Source organism: Scylla paramamosain, chromosome 28 (genome assembly GCF_035594125.1).
Source record: "Scylla paramamosain isolate STU-SP2022 chromosome 28, ASM3559412v1, whole genome shotgun sequence".
NCBI lineage: Eukaryota > Metazoa > Arthropoda > Malacostraca > Decapoda > Portunidae > Scylla > Scylla paramamosain.
In genome coordinates, this window is record NC_087178.1 from 7,607,501 (window position 1) to 7,627,500 (window position 20,000).

Here is a 20,000-nt window from a genome sequence, read left to right on the forward strand (position 1 = left end):
AAAAGGAGGAAGATTTGTGAGGGAAAGTGAGGGGAGAGGGAGAACGAGAACTGCGGGTATTAGAGGGAGAAGGATTAGAAAATGAAAGGTGGGAGGAGTGAAGGGCGAGGAATGGGTAGCAAGAAGGTTGATGGGGTGATGGTTAAGGGGAGGAGGTAAGGGAGGGAGGTAAGGGAGAGGATGGGAGGGAGTTGACCAGCAAGGGGGAGAGAAAGGGAGTAGTGGATACGGAGAGAGTAACTTTCACTGTTGATGCCCCAAGTGTGTGTGTGTGTGTGTGTGTAGAGGCCAGTCCGTTACGCGTTATCGTACTGAAACACAAACTATCATACATTTCTGCCTCATTACGCGTTAACGTATTGAAACTCAAAACTATCGTACACTTCTGCCTCATTACACGTTATCGTATTGAGACTCAAAACTAACGTACACTTCTGCCTCATTACGCTTAATCGTACTGAGACTCAAAACTATCGTACACTTCTGCCTCATTACACGCTATCGTTGAGACTCAAAACTATCGTACACTTCTGCCTCATTATGCGTTATCGTACTGAGACTCAAACTATCGTACACGTCCTCATAACACTAAAGTTTGCCTAAGGATACCTAAACATATTATATCTGTCCTTGTGACCTAACCCTACTGTCCTACACCGCCTGTCTGCTTGCTTGCCTGCCCGCCCGTCTGCCTGCCTGCCTGCCCGTCTGCCCTTGTCTCGAGTGGAAAGGGCAAAGTAACCAAGACGACGGAAGGACAGACGGAAGGACAGACGCCAACTATGCAATAAAGGCTAATTGGCGTAAACACTTTGGCGTCTCTCGTACAACTTTGTCCCCTCAACCAAGCACCGTAGATCAGCTGACGCGCGTGACTCAGGGGAAGATAACAATGAAGCTTTCCTATCTTGTTGGCTTTTCTGTTTATATTTATGACTTTTTTTTTTATTTTCGTGATTTTTTTTTTTTGTCTATCTGATTTTTTTTTTTTGGTCTATCTTGGTGACGTTTTTCTATATCTTGTTGATTTTTCTGTATCTTGGTTTCTTTCTCTTTTTTTTTTTTTGTTTATCTTCGTGACTTTTCTATCTATCCTTGTATTATTTTTTTCTTTCTTAATCCTCCTGCGCATCGTTGGGTTCCTCTTTTTTTCCTCCTTTCTCTGTTTCCATTTTTCACACCCAGTCCTTAATCTCCGTTTTTCACTCTAATCGCGATGTTTTCTTTCCCTCTTTCCCTTTCAATCCTCCTTACTCTCTTTCAACTTCTCAATCCTCCTTACTATGTTTGATCTTCTCTTTCTTTCCCCTTTTCTCACCGTATTTCCATTCTTTAATCCACAAAGTTCCCGCTTCTAACTCTCCCTTTTCCACTCTCACCGTGATGTTTTCCCTTCCCTCTCAGCCCCGCACCTTCACCTTCACACTCCCTCCTGTGCTTTATCTTAACCTTCACCCTCTTCTCCCTCCCTCTGTTTCAGCGTCTTCGTCACCAGAGGGCGTGAAGCGAGACGTCCGGCGGCACGGTGGTGTAGTCCTCGCCTCAACACCACCGTCACACCACCGTCACATCACCGTCACTGTCTCCTATACTCCCCTAGCATACTCGTTCTCTCCACACTTCTGTCGCTGTTTTCAAAGGCCACAGAGATGATCAGTCAGGTTCTCAAGAGCGTTTCTCCTGTTAATAATGTAAAGATGTTATTGATTTGTCACTAGAAATGGAAAAACGCTCTTGAAAATCAGTCTAACTTATGCCAGAGCCTTCTGAATGTAGTCGAGGTGCGGTGCTGAAGTGTTTCAGAATATGGTCCTGATTACACTGTCGCTGCAAAAAAAAAAAAAAAAAAAAAAGAAGACGCGATACTTTGAAGCGACACGCAGGATGGAAAGCACCACCACCACCACCACCATCATCATCACCACCACCACCACCACCACGACAAGACAATTCATCCACGTCGCTGTTCTCTCTTCTCGCCTTCTCGCCTTCCACTCCACCTACTCCACTTTATGCTCCGAATTCCACACTTCCATAGTGCTCCCACCCCCTCTCTTACACACTCTCTCTCTCTCTCTCTCTCTCTCTCTCTCTCTCTCTCTCTCTCTCTCTCTCTCTCTCTCTCTCTCTCTCTCTCTCTCTCTCTCTTTCACTTTCCAGTGCAAAACACATTATTTCCATTCTTTCAGCGCGCATTGACACCTCGAGAGAATCTAACGCCTCTTTCTCTCTCTCTCTCTCTCTCTCTCTCTCTCTCTCTCTCTCTCTCTCTCTCTCTCTCTCTCTCTCTCTCTCTTGCAACCCTGACTTACAAAAAAAGAGCGTTGTAAAAGTTAGAATTTTGAATAATTACCACCACGTCTCTCTCTCTCTCTCTCTCTCTCTCTCTCTCTCTCTCTCTCTCTCTCTCTCTCTCTCTCTCTCTCTCTCTCTCTCTCTCTCTCTCTCTCCGACCACCTCACTTTTATATACAGAAGCGAGAAGACAAAGAATTCCACCTTCATTTCGCAACGCGGCAAGAAATTCTCCAACTCTCGGGGTTTCCTGAATGAGATGCAGACGAGCGGGGCCACAAATCCGAGGCTCGGGTGGAATTCCTCAGCGAAATATTCCTCGGTGGCGGAAAATGCGGCGAACTTGTAAAATTTGCCAAAAAAAAACTGATGATGCGTTTACTCTACCGACCTCCATTTCCTCGTTTTTCGTACTGTAGAAGGAAAAGAAAGGGTAGCTAAATAAAGTAGGGCATTTGAAATTATGTAAAGTTCCCCTTATAAAAAAATTTAAAAAAACAAGAAAAACTAGTGCGCGTATACTCTCCCGATCTTTTCTTCCTCGCTCTTCGTACTGCATAGGCAACAAAAAGAATAATGTCAAATAAAGCAAGGAGTTTGAGAAAATATATCATACAACTGACAGAACTTGTAATATCTGTCAAAAAACTGAGATGCGCGTGTGCTCTACAACATTCTCTTTCCCTGTAACGTTCTGGAGTTCAAAAAACGTACTCAGGAGCCGAAAGAAAGAGTACAATTGAATCAAGCGGCGAGTTTGAGATTCTTGTCTGGCAGTGAAAACGTGAGAACTCCACAGAAGGAAAGTGACGTGTGCGTACCTTGTCCATGAGTTCATGGGAATACGAAGTTAATTTTAACTTCAACGCGACAAGACTACTTTAAGACAATGTTACAAAACCGAAACTCTGGCAGTGAAAACGTGAGAGCTATTGATGGAAAGTGGAGTGTACATTCTCTTGTATTTGTATCCATGAGAATGTGATGTTAATTTTGACTAATTTTATGCTGCTAAACCATTTAAGATACTAAGTAACAAAACTGTAACTAAAAACTTGTCTAGCAGCGAAAATATGGAAACTATAGAAGCAAATTTACGTGTACCTTGCATTTGAGATCACGAGAAATCAACTTTGACTCACTCTCCACAACAGAACCATTAATATATGTTACAAAACTGACTAGAACTAAAAACTTCTGAGAGATAAGACGTGGGAACTCTACAAGGAAAGTTGCGTGCACCTTGCATTTGAGTTCATGATCCTCGCAGTCCTGGTCTCTCTCGCTCTGCTCAATCCAGTTCCCGGGAGAGTGGGGAGCGTGCACCTTTAACTCCCCACACCTGACGAGGCACACGCGAGGGGGATGCGACACTTCATACAACTCCTAACTTGCAATTTTCCCCTCGTTCTTTCCCTCTTCCCCTTCTCGTGTTATGGCGGCGAGGGGCGGGATGGATGTAGGCACGAAAATGGTGTGTGTAGTAGTTTTAAGATATTTTTTAGTCCGTTCCTTGATTGTTTCTAATTGTCACGCTCCCCTGTACGTGCGTGTCTCCTATACCTTTCCTCTAAGCTGCTTCTATATAAAAAAAAAAAATATATGGAAATAGCGAAAAAAAAAACTCCCAAACTCCAATTTTCAGGAGGAGGAGGAGGAGGAAGAGGATGACAGAAAGAGGCAACAGGAAGAGCAGCAGGAGAAAGAACAGGGAGAGGAGGATGAGGAAAAATACATGGCGTGAAGTGCGGTTAGACAGACGAGTAAGTAGAAGGAATAGGACTGAGCGGGAAAGGAAAGCACGCATCTGTAAACAACTCTCAAGCCTCGTCAAGTAACCTGCCTCTCTTGTAACACTCGAGGCTTGACGTCACTAAAGCATTTCTCTTGATACATCGCGACTGGAGGAAGGAGTCAGGTGGCCCGGTCGAAGGAAGGAAGGAAGGAAGGAAGGAAGGAAGGAAGGAAGGAAGGAAGGAAGGAAGGAAGGAAGGAAGGATGGAAGGAAGGAAGGAAGGAGGCGTAGAGAAGAGAAGCTACCTTGCTGTTCTTTTTTTTTACGTTTTTTTTTTTTTTTTTATTCTTTATTACTTGTTTTGTTCCTTGGCTTTATGCCTGGCAAGGATCGGTCACTGACTCCTTGCGGCTTTGACGGAGGGAGGAGGAGGAGGAGGAGGAGGAGGAGGAGGAGGAGGAGGAGGAAAAAACATATAAAAGAAAAGATATATCCGTAGTAATAATAATAAAAGTAGAGGAAATAAAACGGAAAAAAACAATAATATGAACAACAACAACAACAATAATAATAATAATAATAATAATAATAATAATAATAATAATAATAATAATAAGACACATTGGGAAAGGAAGGCAGAAGAGAGGAAGACGTAAAATAAAAAAAATATATATGTAGGAGAAGAAATCTTAATAAAAGAAAAATAAAGAACAATAATAATAATAATAATAATAATAATAATAATAATAATAATAATAATAATAATAATAATAATCAATGGGAGAGCAACACACACAAGGCAAGGCAGAGTCACAGGAAGGAGAAAGTTGTCAAACCGACGCAACTTTTTTCCCTCCCTTTATACCGCGTTAACTCTATACTTTACCTTCCAGTCGCTCACCGTAACCTGCTTCCTTCACATTGCCTCGCCATAAAAACACGTCAGACAACCAAAACGGGAGAACTGCACCAAATTTCATGGGTTAAGCAAAGAGTACAAGATCCGAGTTATCTGAGAGAGTGTTTGGAGGAGGAGGAGGAGGAGGAGGAGGAGGAGGAGGAGGAGGAGGAGGAGGAGATAATGACAGCGGTAGAGAGAAAAGTTAAATCACACGTCATTAGTCCCATCAGGTGAGTAACAATTAAGGTAACCACTTAAAAAAATGAATAAAGAGTTAAAAGAGCATTTACGCTCCACACGCCTTCACCTTAAAGAGCGAGGGAGCATTAAACAACCTAAAAAAATTGGGACAAGGACTCTCTCTCTCTCTCTCTCTCTCTCTCTCTCTCTCTCTCTCTCTCTCTCTCTCTCTCTCTCTCTCTCTCTCTCTCTCTCTCTCTCTCTCTGTGTGTGTGTGTGTGTGTGTGTGTGTGTGTGTGTGTGTGTGTGACCTAGAATAAATAGCGAGAGAGCATGTTTTGGTACTGTGATTGGTGAGGTAATTAGAAGACAGGCAGGTGTGATGATGAGGGAGAAGCACCTGTGATGGGGGACGTGACGGGGAAGGGAATTCACGCCAAGCTTACGAGTGTAGTATGTGATTGTACTCTTACTCAGCATCATCAGCATCATCATCATCATCATCCTGTCTCTGGCCCGTATTTTGAAACACTGCTTTCACCACGACTACTTTCAAAGGCCACATAGATCATTAGCCGAGTTCTCAAGCGTGTTTCTCCTATTAATACTGTAGAAATCTTGTTAATCTTCCACTAGAACTATAAAAACACCCTTAAAACCCAGTGTAACTTTAACTAGAACTAGAGTGCTTTGAATGTAGTCGAGGTGCGGGCAGTCGTGCTTCAGAATACGGCCCTCTGTCATATCATGTTTCGTCCATTCTCAGCACTGTTCTCCCTTTTCTTCCACCATCTATATTTGCAAGGGAACAGGATTACAAAGCACGGAGCCCGTAAGCCGACCAGCCCTGACCAGTCCTGAGAATTAAGTGCTAGACCCAATTAAAGTATGATGCAAGTAAAGATTAATGCCCCGCCCCCTTTTCACCCTCCACCACTAAACGCTCCCATCTTGCTACGTAACAGCACCCTTATCAGTTAGCACCACCAGTCCTATCAATCTGTCGTGAATCCCTTGCATCTCAGTCGTTTTTTACCCTAACCTCTAAATCCCTGTGTAAGTTAAGCCCATTATTCGCTAGCTAAGTACGTTTCAGTCCCATATATCTCAATTTCAAGTATTATAACTCTTCTTACTCTCTTGTATTCAACCCTTAAGAGAGTCATATATTTAAACCTCCAAAACACCCGATTTTTCCTTCAGCTATGTACGGCACTTTTGTTGGACTTTCTTTTTCTTGTCTTTGCCATTGTTGCCATTGGTCAAAGCTCTTCTTACTTAAAAAAAAAAAAATGGAAAAGAAAAATACACACTCCAGTACTGTCACCACGCAAAGTCCTCACCTTGTCTCTCTCTTATCACTTCCTTCCCCTCACACCACGTACCCTCACCTAGCCCCCCAGCCCATCCCAGCCCACCTCAGACCCCCAAAAACCCACCCGTCCCTCTCCAGCCAGGGATCAAGGGCTCTGCAGCACAATACGCTCTATATTGGTTTAGAATCCCTTGTAAAGAGCATTCTGAACCGCTCCGATCCCTTGTTTAGAGGGTCGCAAGTTCATATGAGCCTCCCACCACTCTCGCTTCAAAGGGTGGCTCCGTTGCTTCGGTTTACTGCCTGTGTAGAGAGGAACGAGTAAATTTGTTTGAGCTTTTTTTAATTTATTCGTATTTAAGTTTAATTTCAGTTAGTGAGTCTTTTATTCTTCTCTTTTTTCTTTTTTTCTTTTTCTTTTTCAATGTCTGTATCAAAAGGAGAGAATAAATTTGTTAACTATCTTTCTATTTTACTCATATTTAAGTTTTATTTCAGTGAGGGAGCTTCTTTTTCTTCTTCTTCCTTTTTTCCTTTTTTTTTTTCTTTTCCAATGCCTATGTCAAGGGGAGAGAGTAAACTTGTTGGAACAATCTTATTATTTCACTCGTATCTAAGTTTTATTTCAGTGAGGGAGTGTTTTCTTTTTTCTTCTTAATAGTTTGGTATCGAGTGATTTTCTTTCGTTTTTTTCTTTTTTTTTTCTCTCATTTCAACATGGTTTCTGATATCTCCGTTCAAGTTTCTGAGATTAGAGGTATTACTCGTATGAAGGAAGTTTGTAAGGTGTATATTCCGTCTCTCTCTCTCTCTCTCTCTCTCTCTCTCTCTCTCTCTCTCTCTCTCTCTCTCTCTCTCTCTCTCTCTCTCTCTCTCTCTCTCAGACCAACAGCCGCGCGGTCATCTGCCCTCACACGAGCCAAACCGCAACTCGGACCGGTCCCTCCCACTTCCCTCGCCCTCCAAGCACGGACAGACAGACAGACAGACAGACAGACAGAGAGAGAGAGAGAGAGAGAGAGAGAGAGAGAGAGAGAGAGAGAGAGAGAGAGAGAGAGAGAGAGAGAGAGAGAGAGAGAGAGAGAGAGAGAGAGTATGGAGTGTTAGAGAATAAGAGGCACAAGCGAAGAGGAACGAGTAGGGAAGAAAAAAAGTGAAGAGAAATAGTGAGAAAGAAGAAAGCGAGTAAAAGGGAAAGCACTGAACTGGAAGATCAAAGAGGGAGAGAGAGAGAGAGAGAGAGAGAGAGAGAGAGAGAGAGAGAGAGAGAGAGAGAGAGAGAGAGAGAGAGAGAGAGAGAGAGAGAGAGAGAGAGAACTGGTATAAACTCTTCCTCTCCTCCTAATAAATAAAAAAAAATCCATAACTTTAAACCAACAAAATAACTCGAAAAACAAATTAATAACAAAATCTCCCTTGAAAAAACATGTGAGTCAATTTCAGATACAAATTTAACGTTAGCATTTTCCAGTGACGCGCTTAATAAGGACTGAGAGCAAAGAACACGGGATTATATCGGGTTTTTTCCCTCTTTGCATTTTGATTGGTTCCCATACAAGGGTGTTTGAGAACCTGTGTAACCTATTAACCTAACGTTGCCCCTCTCTCTCTCTCTCTCTCTCTCTCTCTCTCTCTCTCTCTCTCTCTCTCTCTCTCTCTCTCTCTCTCTCTCTCTCTCTCTCTCTCTCTCTCTCTCTCTCTCTCTCTCTCTCTCTCTCTCTTTCAGGTAAGCTATTTTATGAACCTGATTATTCTTGAGCAATATCACTTAACATTCTGCACACACACACACACACACACACACACACACACACACACACACACACACACACACACACACACACACACACACACACCATAAACAGTTGTAACAACAGTTCACTCCCAGAACATCGATGACACACACCACACATTGCATCACGCCTACAGTTTTCCCAGCAACCATCACAGACAAAGCTAGAGGGAGGCCCAAGATGGTACGGTCTCCATGCTTCCCTGGAGTGACTCTGAGGCCAGTAGTCTTACACAGTCTGGCATCTTTCAACAGGTTCTAGTGAAAGTCGAGATCTGCAGGAGTGTTGGCGTGTTTACTGGTTTCCTTCGGTAGTTTTACAAGTACTTTGCACGCTCGGTAGAAAAAACGCTAATAATAACCTGACCAATCACCTCAGTGGCTTTTTGTAAGATGTAAGAGTGAGTCTGGCCAAGTGCAACGAAAATGCGAGAAAAATACCCACTGGAGATGCCAGGCCAGAGAGGCAAGTTCAAAAGAATATCTAATATAATAAGAAGAGTCTTGAAACCTTCTTCTTGAAAGAGTTCATGTCTTAGGGAGGAGGAATACAGAATTAGGCAGGGAGTTCCAGAGTTTATTAGTAAAAGGAATGAAAGACTGCGTATACCGGTTAACTCTTGTATTAGGGAAGTGGAAAGGAAAGGAGTGAGAGACAACAGAATGCCTTGTGTGTACAGATAAGAGAACAAAGCACAGAACCATCCACAATACAGATGCAGACAGAGAGTTTCAGAGTACACCAGTGAAAGGGATGAAAGACTGAAAATACAATTAATTCTTGCATTAAGGAGGTGGACAGAACAGGAGTGAGAGACAGTAGAAAACCTTGTGGAACCTTTGAAAGTATTCCTGATGGGAGAACAAAATAAGAGAACAAGCAACTCGTGATAATGCTAAGGGTCTCAAGGTTACTTTACTCCAATCACCTTCACAGCCACTACCGTCTTATTTGAGGCAATTATTCCTTGGTTTACAGTACCTAGACGTAATAGACAGGAATGATAGTGATAAAAGTGACCAGTCCATGCACTTTTCATCAAAGCGGGCATCCAACCCCAGGCCTCTGAGTTGTGGTAAGTGTGCTAACCAGTGTGCCAGTTAAAGACGACAAAGTGAGGTAACTTTTATTATTTTACCTCTCTCCTGTTTTATTACTTTTGTGGGAAGTTTTAAACCGTCTTCAGTATTTTATAGTGACCACACCTACACACACACTTGGTTGTTAATCACTCGTGTTTCCTAATGTGAGTAACCCTTGACGACTTGCAAAACTAGAACTACTTAAAGATTTGAGCTACTGTCTCATTCATTACTTTCCTCTCAGTGTTACCTTCATACTTACACTCTGCATGGACTTGCACCTCAACATATCAAGTTGTAGAAGAGATAAACTTTAGCAAGAAATGAACTACAAAACCCACTTCGGTAACACCTGAGACTTAAGGAAGCACACACACACACACACACACACACACACACACACACACACACACACACACACACACACACACACACACACACACACACACACACACACACACACACACACACACACACACACACACACACACACACACACGCACGAGCACTCAACCCTCCTTCTTCACTGGTCTAATCACTTTTTTCGCGCCTCGCTGACCTGCTCTTTAAATGTCGGGACCCAAAAGCCGGCAGGGACTTGACATTTGCAGGTGGCGATAGGAGGGTGGGCAGAAGGCGCCAGGGACAAGACGAGGCACCTGCAGAAGTTCAAGTACCTGGGCGCGGTGAAGGACAGGTGAGGGAGGGTCCATTTGGGTGTGGTCTGAGGGGATGTGAGGACTAGCACAATAGGACGTTGAGGAGGAGAGACAGGATAAGAGGAGGAGATGGATTAGGAGAAAAGGAAGAGGAAAGAATGAGGTGATGGGATAGGTGAAAAAGAAGAAGGATTGAGAAGGGGAATAAAGCAATGGTACGGAAGAGACAGATTAGGAAGAGAAAAAGAATGGAGTAAGAAGGGAAAGAAGAGGAACGGTACAGAAGGAAGAAGAGAAGGAGATGGATTTGGAGATGAAAACAAAGAAGTAATAAGAGAGGAAGTAAAATGATAGGTCAGAAGAAGAAAAGGGAAGGAAGGGGAAGGGGATGAGGGTAGGAGAAGGCAAGCGCTGGAGAAAACGGATATAATGGAAGATAAGGGAATAATAATAATAAAAGAAGGAAATCAATGGAAGGGAAGAGAGTAAGGGAAGGATGTGATTGTGAAATGCATCGAGGAAAGGACGGGGAACTAAATGAGGCGATGACAATTACAGAAAGCGAAGGTTTGGCGAGGAAGGAGCAAGGCACGAAGGAGTGGATGGAGGAACAGGAGACTGGAAGGTGAGAATGAACGAGGCTGCGGAGGGAGAGAAGGACGGTGCGGTAAATACGTATAGAAGGCAAGGACGTGGCGGAGGAGGAAAGGAGACCGAGAGGAAAAAGGAAGTAGGTGAGGGTAGGTGAAGGGAGGTGAGGGGAGGTGAGGGGACTGCAGGATACTTTACTCTTATTAGGAGCAGGCGAGGCTTTTGGATAGACTAAATAAGTTCAATTCAATTTTGTAAAGTAAAAGTCGGGTGAAGAGAAACAAGAGTGTGCACAAGTAAGAAGAAAAGATGGGAGAAAATAAGGACAATATATGGGAATGACAAAGGCGGGACGGGGCAAGGCAAGACGAGGCGAGGTGATGAAAACAGTCCCTTGAGACTAAATGGATATTGAAACGTACGCGATTCTCTTTGGAAATAATGGGATACTCAGGAACCTCCATTGAAAAAAAATAAATAAAATAAATAAATAAATAAATACACAGTACAGAGGTTATTTCATTTCTTTTTCTTTATTTTTTTTTTTTCCTTTAATATTCGTCGACAAGATAATAATTCAGGGAGAAAAAAGAAAACGTTATATTTCCGTGTAAAGTTATCGTACAATACTAAACCATTTATCAGCAAGAAGCTTAAATTCAACAGGGAGCTTTGAAAGATAAGACGCTTTTATAGATGGCGATGTGAGGTGGGAATAAGTAGGCAGGTTTTACACAGAGACTGCCACGTGAAGGCTTGATGGTTTCTTGCAGCTTTCCTGATTTTCTTACGTTCCTTATCTAACAAACACAACATTAAAAAGAAAAACACTTCCGAACTCTAACGTAAATCACCTTCCCCTCTCCCCGTGACACTCCCTTCAAAATTATTAACTTTATTCTGACACTCCCAGCTCTGTAAACGTTAGTATCACCTCGCCTTCCTTCCCCTTGCAAACCTCCACCCTCACATCTCACTAGCACCGCCTTTCTTTCCCCATCCCTTTGACATTATTATCTTATATTTTGACAGTCCCACCGGAAAACTCGTATCACCTTCCTTCCTCTTCTAAACATTCACACTATCACGTCTCATAACCGCTGCCATGTTGCCCCTTCCCTATACTCTAACCATATTTTTTGACACTCTCATCTTAAAAGTTACTATCCCCTTTCTTCCTCTTCCTTCTTCTAAGCCTCAACCTCCACCCTTTCTCCTTCCGTCCCCTGCTTCCCCTCCCCACAGCTCACGCTCCTGGAGGTGACCACAGCTTCACCTTGAGGGACACAAAGCACACCTGCAGTACCTGAGTGTGTCCTTCCTGTAACTAATTTAAGGTGTTCAGTGCGTAGGGTTTATAATTATGGAGAAGTACAAAGGTAAAGTGAGTGTGTGTGTGTGTGTGTGTGTGTGTGTGTGTGTGTGTGTGTGTGTGTGTGTGTGTGTGTGTGTGTGTGTGTGTGTGTGTGTGTGTGTGTGTGTGTGTGTGTGTGTCCTCTTATCTCTCCTATTTTTTCCTCAGCACTCATATTGTTCTTCCTCCTCACAACAGCTCACCTCAAATACGTAATGAGAACAAACATTGTAATCTCTGATGAGTCACGGAGGCGGGCGACGACAAGTAGGAAGAATAAGACGATAAAACAAACATGAAAATCAGTTAAAGTTAAAAGCACATGAAGTAAAAGAACGGGAAGATAAAACCATAGACAGCAAAAAAAAAAAAAAAAAAAAAAAGTGAAATGAGAACATGGTATGTGGTATGACTGTGAAAGTTAAATAAAGTTGAGTCAGTGATAAGTGTAATAAGTAAGTAGAGGCGAGATGAACTACGTACAGCGAGGGGGAAAGTAGGATAGAGAGATACATGAAGGTTAAAAGTTAAACACGATCAATTATGATGAAAACTAAAAACAAAGATGAAAAAAAAAAAAACTGCTGATAAAAAAAACAAAAAAACAGAAAAAAAAACAGAAGGAGGTCAAGCAGATGCATTTCAACCAATGAAAGAAAAAAAAGAAATGTTGAACTAGACAGAAAAAACAAAAGCAAAGGACCGCGGTGAGAAAAGACTGAAGGAAGGAAAGAACAGTAGAGACAAAAGACGAAATAAGCTAAAGTATATCCATTACATAAGAACTGATCTTGTATTGCTACGATTTTAAAAAGGAAAAAAAATAAACCAAACATAGACAACAGGAAAATATGAATGTAGATAAATACGAAGGGAGAGGATGTCAGTAAGGCGTAAAAGGAAATGAATCGTGAAAATGTGAGTGTTTACATGAAGATAGTTGTGAGTCAGTGCGAAGAAAGAAAAGTAAGAGATAGATTACTGACACGAAGAAAAATGGAATTGGGTAAACAAAACACTGACAGGAAGGAAAAGAGAAAACAAATCAAATGTTGAAATAGATAAAATATTAGTACAATTCGAAGGAGGAAAAATAAAAAACAGCACACACACACACACACACACACACACACACACACACACACACACACCCACGGGTACTGATAATGAGGTTAGCCACACTTACCCGTCACTGCCCTCAACCTTACCTCCCCCAGTACCCAAACCCCGGCCACCCACCTCCCCACACAAACCTGACTGACCCCTGTCCCCCCACCACGTCCCCTCATCATTGTCACTGAAATGTCACTCCGTTGCAGCACCAGATCCTCCCAGACCCTCAGACCAACATCTGTAGATATTACTTTGAATTCTGAGGGTTTAGTCATGATACACAAGAACAAGATAGCGAAATATAACTATAATGCGCTTTAATGTATTAAAAAAATAAATAATAATAATAATAATAATAATAATAATAATAATAATAATAATAATAATTGTACTTGGATATAAAAGTCTCCCCTTAAAAGAAAAAAGTGAGAAAACAGGTACAGGAGACTTTTATATATTTGAAAACCTCAAACACACACACACACACACACACACACACACACACACACACACACACACACACACACACACAATAAAAAAAACACGAAAGATACGTTTCTCAAATAAACACAATGGAATTACAAAATACTGCTTCGAAATAAGTTATTTAAAGTGACTTTCATCAGTGTCTGTGTTCGTCTGTACAGGATCCGCAGGCTGTTGAGGGTGGGAGGAGGGGAGAAGGGGGCACTGCAGGCCGGCTCAGGTGTGGGCGGCGTGCCTCTCTAGACCTGCTCCCAACCTGCTCGCGGCCTACACCTGTCCCCTCGCTTCGTCAACAGGTGTCTCAGGCTTCACGCTTCCCTCCCACCAGCGCACTGACCGTTGCCTGGCTTCCTGGTCTGTCTTACCCCGCCTGGCTGCTGCTGCGTCGGTGCCTCGTGTTATTTCCACCACAGACAGGTGTGACATCCCTCCCCTGCCTTGCAATCAACCGCCATCCACCCCCGGAAGGAGACTCTTCTTTACATTTATATAAGCTTTCATCAGTAATGTCTCGTCTTGAATCAGAATCGTGTTGTTCCATGAAGCGTCGCACGTGTTCTCTCTACGCTAGATGCGACAGACGCGCCTTAGTATTCTCAAACGGAGTGGCATTTGAAAGGAGCAGACTCAGTAATCAACTTGTTAGTGTCGAGTCAAGAAGCAGCTTGCAAAGATTAGACAAAGCTATAGATGAGGATGATGGGAAGAAACAAATAAGCGTGTTTTATAAAATGTCACGTGAAGACCTGATGGTTTCTTGCAGCTTCCCTTATTTTCTTATGTCCTTAGCATATTGTTTCGTCTCCATGCCAGCAACCAATCCAAGACCCTCACCCACTACCGAAGGGCCACGTGGACACAGAACACGTTTGATACTGAAAGTGAAACCGCTGCCCGCGACCACTCACTGTTTTGCGGCGAGCAAATGGCAACACGTCTACCTGGACGCTACCTGCCTGTCACCTGTGTGCCCAACCTCATGGGGCGTGGGACTCAACACTCACACTCACCTGGTCCCTGTTCATGTCGTAGCTGTCTGATACTCTCGGCATCTTCTCTTCTCTTTCTCTCTCCTCTCGCACTCTAAACAGACACTCACTCCACGGATCAGCGTCCTTCGTGGGTGTCACTCTACTCGCTCACTCAGTATCAACTCTCCATCGCAGAAAAGACAAGGCAAAAAGTTCAGGTCCTCAATGATGCTCGTGAGATGCAGGACGGGCAGAGAAGTGAGGGGAGAGTGAGGAGCAGAGAACTGCTCCATCCACACTCACTGACGGCTGGAGAGACACTGAGTGGCTGCGGCTGGTGGCAGGTGAAGGCCGGCCGCCGCCGCTGCTGCTGCTGCTGCTGCTGCCGCCTTCACCACCACCACCACCACCACCACCTTCACTCTCTCAGATTCCACCTTCCCCCACCCTCTCTCTTTCTCAGTAGCAAGGCGACGAGGCACCATGGCACAGAAAGAGAGAGAGAGAGAGAGAGAGAGAGAGAGAGAGAGAGAGAGAGAGAGAGAGAGAGAGAGAGAGAGAGAGAGAGAGAGAGAGAGAGAGAGAATGTGTTTGCAAAGCGATCTGTAGCAGGTCAGGGTCAGCTTGAGGATACAACTTACGCTTTGTCCAAGTGGAAAGTCGTGCTTTTAAAAGTGGCACTGAGAGAGAGAGAGAGAGAGAGAGAGAGAGAGAGAGAGAGAGAGAGAGAGAGAGAGAGAGAGAGAGAGAGAGAGGGCCACATGAACAGAAGCTGACAGTTCAAGTAAACCCTTCTAATGTTCTAAACTCTCACTTCGCTCCTCACTCACACAGCTCGCCACATGCAGCAACACTCAAGCATCTCCCCCAAAAACAACATTACGAAATCGAAATTCCGAGACGTCACGCGCACTCATCCGCGGCGAAGTGAAAATTTGGGTCAATCGAGTGGTTTCTGCCGCGGTGGACAGTTTCTAGTGGACAGGAAACACTGACGGTCCCAGCTGGTCCTTGCGGCACGCCATCCGCTAAGATAGACTGCGCGTTTTCTTTATAATGTTATTTTCTGTTTTGTGTTATCTGTCATGTTTTTTTTTCTTTTTTTCTGAGATAGTCTGCTCCTTTTCTTTATAGTCAAGTTTTCTTTCCTGCGTATTTTTCTGAGATAGTCTGCTCCTTTTCTTTATAGTCATGTTTTCTTTCCTGCGTATTTTTCTGAGATAGTCTGCTCCTTTTCTTTATAGTCATGTTTTCTTTCCTGCGTATTTTTCTGAGATAGTCTGCTCCTTTTCTTTATAGTCAAGTTTTCTTTCCTGCGTATTTTTCTGAGATAGTCTGCTCCTTTTCTTTATAGTCATGTTTTCTTTCCTGCGTATTTTTCGAACTTTTATGCGTTTGTCTTTTGTTTTCGTATCATCTGATAGCATCTTTCCTTTTTTACTGTTCCTTGATCGAACAATGAACACCCATTTAGAAATCACACCATTCCTTATCTAACATGTGTCAATCACGAAGGAATCTTATCATCGTCATCTTAAAAGAGTCATGACTGGTCTTCAAACTCAACTAAAACCCCAAACAATAGGAACATTAAGAAGGCTACGTCCGTTTTACTACAGGGGCAACGCTACGACCAGTACTAGACATACCATAGATACAGCCAGGGGGACCATAATTCCGAAGCACTTCTGCGCTACTCTTTCACTACATTCAAAAACCTCTACTTGAAGTTATACGGTTTTTTTTTAAGTCTTTTCATGGCTCTAGCGACAGATTAACAAGATTTATATCGTATTGACAGGATAAACACTCTAGAGAATCTGGCTTATCATCTCTGGCCTTTGTCGTGATTGGAGAGCAAGGCGTTTCAGTATACGAGCCTAGAGAACGTGATGGAAAATAATGAGATCCACCCACACGAACAGAGAGAACACTTATCATTCGGACAGTCACTACGGTTATTATCAGATGGGAGGTTCAGATTAACACGAGAAGCCTTTCCATATTGAAGTGAGGAACAGTGGTATGAATAGCGCTGCGTTGGTGTCATCATGTTCTCCTTGTAGTTTATTAATAGTGGCACGTCGTTTCAGTATCTCGTATACCCTTGGGGATACTTATTTGTCTCCTAGTATAAGTTCCTTCCTTGTTTATTTATGATGGTGTAATGTAGTGTCGAGTTTATCTTCTGTCCTATTCTCCTTGTAGCTAATTAATGAGAGGTTTTAATGGATGCCCTTGTTATACACCTAATGTCCTAATGCGTTCTTTATTATTCTATCCATTGTGTAATATAACAGTGATATGACTGTTTTGTTTTCTCCCACATGCATATGCTAATAGCAGTGTGTAATTTCCTTCTGTGGTGTATACTCCTCCTATCTAGTTCCCTGTAATGAAGCAGCAACAACAGTGCTAACAAATCCTTCATATATAGTTTACTAGTAGCAGTACACAGTCTCTTCATCTTATACACGTTCTCCCTATCTAATCCCTTCTAATGCAGCAGTAACAAGAACGGTAACACCACCACAGCATCGCACAACCTCCTCACACAGCGCGACAAGAGGTTCACACAAGTCTGTCCGCTACCAAAGCATCTACACCCGTGACAGCCTGGCCCGCATTCTTAAACGCTTTGCTCTCTCACCATGAGTACTTTCAAAGGCCACAGAGACGATTAGCAGGCCTCTCATGAGTGTTTCCTCTGTAATACTGTAGAAATCTTGTTAATCTGTCAACAGAACCATAAGAACATCCTTCAAAACCCGTGTCACTTCAACTAGAACCTTTTGAATGTAGTGGAGATGTGGGCAGAAGTGTTTCATAATATATGCCTCTCTCGCCAGATGGAGGAGGAAGGGAAAGCAGACGAGAGGAGAACCGGCGTCTTACCAGCCTGGTGGATCATAAAAAGATGACTCATGGCAGTGATATACGGCAACGGGCACTCACGCACTCACTAAACACTGACTCACTCATACACTTCCACAGATTCCCTAAAAATAGTCGTTAATTTTGACTCATAAGCCTTGCCTCTTTGTTTAAGGACAGAGTCAAAATACCAAGTAAATCTTCCCCCTCCACTTACAATGCGCAAGGAAAAATCACCCTCAAGAGTTTGTGAATACGTGCTACTGTTGTAGGATCTTAAGACCAACCATACGATAAGCCTTCAAGACCCTGGCTGGCATTATGTCCCTCCTTGTACGTCTCATTTCGCACTTAATGAGACGTGTAGAGGAAGGGAGAGGTAACGCGCGCGCACACACACACACACACACACACACACACACACACACACACACACACACACACACACACACACGTACTAATGTTTACAAATACTATTGCATCTATTTTTACTCTAGTCCAATTAGGAAAAAAAAATAAAAGAGGTACCAGTCTGCATTATTCACTTTCACAACTGCATATTATTACACTGACTTGTTTTGTTGGTACTTTGACATTACACTGATTATACTCTCTCTCTCTCTCTCTCTCTCTCTCTCTCTCTCTCTCTCTCTCTCTCTCTCTCTCTCTCTCTCTCTCTCTCTCTCTCTCTCTCTCTCTCTCTCTCTCTCTCTCTCTCTCTCTCTCTCTCTCTCTCTCTCTCTCACAAAGGGTGGTGGCCAATATCACGCTGCAGTATCACAATCCTACATAAAAACCAACAAATATAAGCGTGAAAACTAATAACCCAAAGCGTGAACATTAGCGAGGCACCGATGCGCGCTTTTCTCACCACTGTCTGAGGCTGAAAAAAGTACACAAGTGCTCGTAACTCAAACTTCATTATTTTCACGACATCAACATTCCTCGCACGAGCGGCGGATGCACTGAGGTGAGAGGTACTAAAGTTTTTCTCTGTTTCTTTCATCTGAGGCTTAAGAAAAGATGTAGATTGTCATAATTCAAACTTCATCACGTTCATAACATCAACATTCCGTGGATGAGCGGCGGATGCAATGATGTGAAAGATATTAAATTTAGTCTCTCTCTCTCTCTCTCTCTCTCTCTCTCTCTCTCTCTCTCTCTCTCTCTCTCTCTCTCTCTCTCTCTCTCTCTCTCTCTCTCTCTACACGTATGTATTTATGCAGAGCGGAAGTGCGGCCGACAGAGTTGCGGTATGCTCTTGGTGTGGTGGTGGTAGTGGTGGTGGTGGTGGTGGTGACGTGGTGATGTGGACGTGGTGGTGGTGGTGGTGGTGGTGGTGGTGGTGGTGATTGGTGTTGCAGTTGTTGATGGACATGGCAAGAGTATGTGAGGTCATCGTTCTCCTCTCACCACCACCGCTACTGCCACTAACACCTCCATCAACACCATCTGCTGCTTCTCCTACTATTTGTTTCCTCTCCAGTCCTCTCTCCTGCTACTCCACCTTCCCTTACTCAGTCTAGTGCTCGGGAACCACTCTGACACTCACCACAACCCGTCGACTATTTTCCTTACTACCCGTCTTGTCCTCCTCGCTTCGTTCTCCTTTGCTATTTATAAAAACTACACTGCTATCAGTCACTGACCCGCTATAAGAATTCAAGATCAAGGCGAAGTAAGGGAAGCGGTCAAGGAAGAGGTCAGGAGGACACAGCGGCACCGCAGCGCCTGTCTGGCATGCCAAAGTGGCTCAGCGAGAGGCTGGGCGGTCTGATCGCGACACAAACAGAAAGACAAGGTCGAGGACTTACCACAAGAGCCTCGAGTTTTTCATTGAAGTACTCCTTGAGATTGTCGAGGGTGGAGGGAGGGTCAGGCAGGCCAGGAACCGTGCCAGACCATTTTTCCTCCAGGGACGAGGAGCCGCAGGGCAGGCCGCCAAGGACCACCATACTGGGTATTCACGCTGGGTATTGTCGCCGCAACGCCGCGTCTTCCACACATAAACACAAGCCGCCGCCGCCGCCAGGTCCTCGCCGCGTAGGCCTCTCCACTACCACCCACTTCACCACTCAACACTCCTCTCCCGTGCTCTTCTCAATAATGGTTCCTCCCCCTCAGGACCACTCGAGGCGCCGCGGTAATACTTGTATCACGCCCCGCACGAGCGACTCAGCGACTCACGCCCTCCTGATATCCTCTGCAGGCACACTCAGGTCACGGTATTGCAAACGTTACTCAATCACGGACAAACGATTGTCACGTACTGCAGCACAAGCGCGAGAACACACAGAGATCAGCTAGCTATCTCTTCCCGTCCCGTCAGTGGTGTAATCAAGCACAGCGTTCCGCCAGTAGTACAATCAACGGCAGCACAACTCAATCTGAAGCTGCCATGCCAACTTCAGCTTCACGTGTCCACCTCCTCTCACCAGACCACCTTGGGCTGAGTCGTGGCGTCGTGAACTTATTTACCGTATCACAAAGCAGTGTCAGTGCATCATTTCCTCATCGGTGGCGCGTAACCCTTCCATCGAGTGCTCCATCTTAACACCGGATCTTTTTTTTCCAGGTTTTGGGGGATGAAAGTTGTACGCAGCGTGGAGGCGACTCTCGGCTAGACGATACGAGGCCGCGAGTAGAAGTACA

The 20,000-nt window shown here is 43.9% G+C and overlaps 1 protein-coding gene across 6 annotated transcripts in view; it reads right to left on the reverse strand.

Annotated features, from left to right (window-relative positions):
- Positions 1 to 20,000, reverse strand: part of LOC135114842 (venom dipeptidyl peptidase 4-like) — an 81,677-nt gene that overhangs the window by 22,249 nt on the left and 39,428 nt on the right. The window contains exon 1 of one of the 6 annotated variants that reach the window (XM_064030969.1): positions 19,163 to 19,980. The exons of 4 other annotated variants lie outside the window; for them this stretch is intronic. In XM_064030969.1, the coding sequence (XP_063887039.1) occupies positions 19,163 to 19,303 (141 nt within the window). In that variant the 5' untranslated portion in view covers positions 19,304 to 19,980. Of the gene's footprint in view, positions 1 to 14,513; positions 14,851 to 19,162; positions 19,981 to 20,000 lie in introns of those variants that run through there. One more of the 6 variants, XM_064030974.1, reaches the window with a different exon arrangement.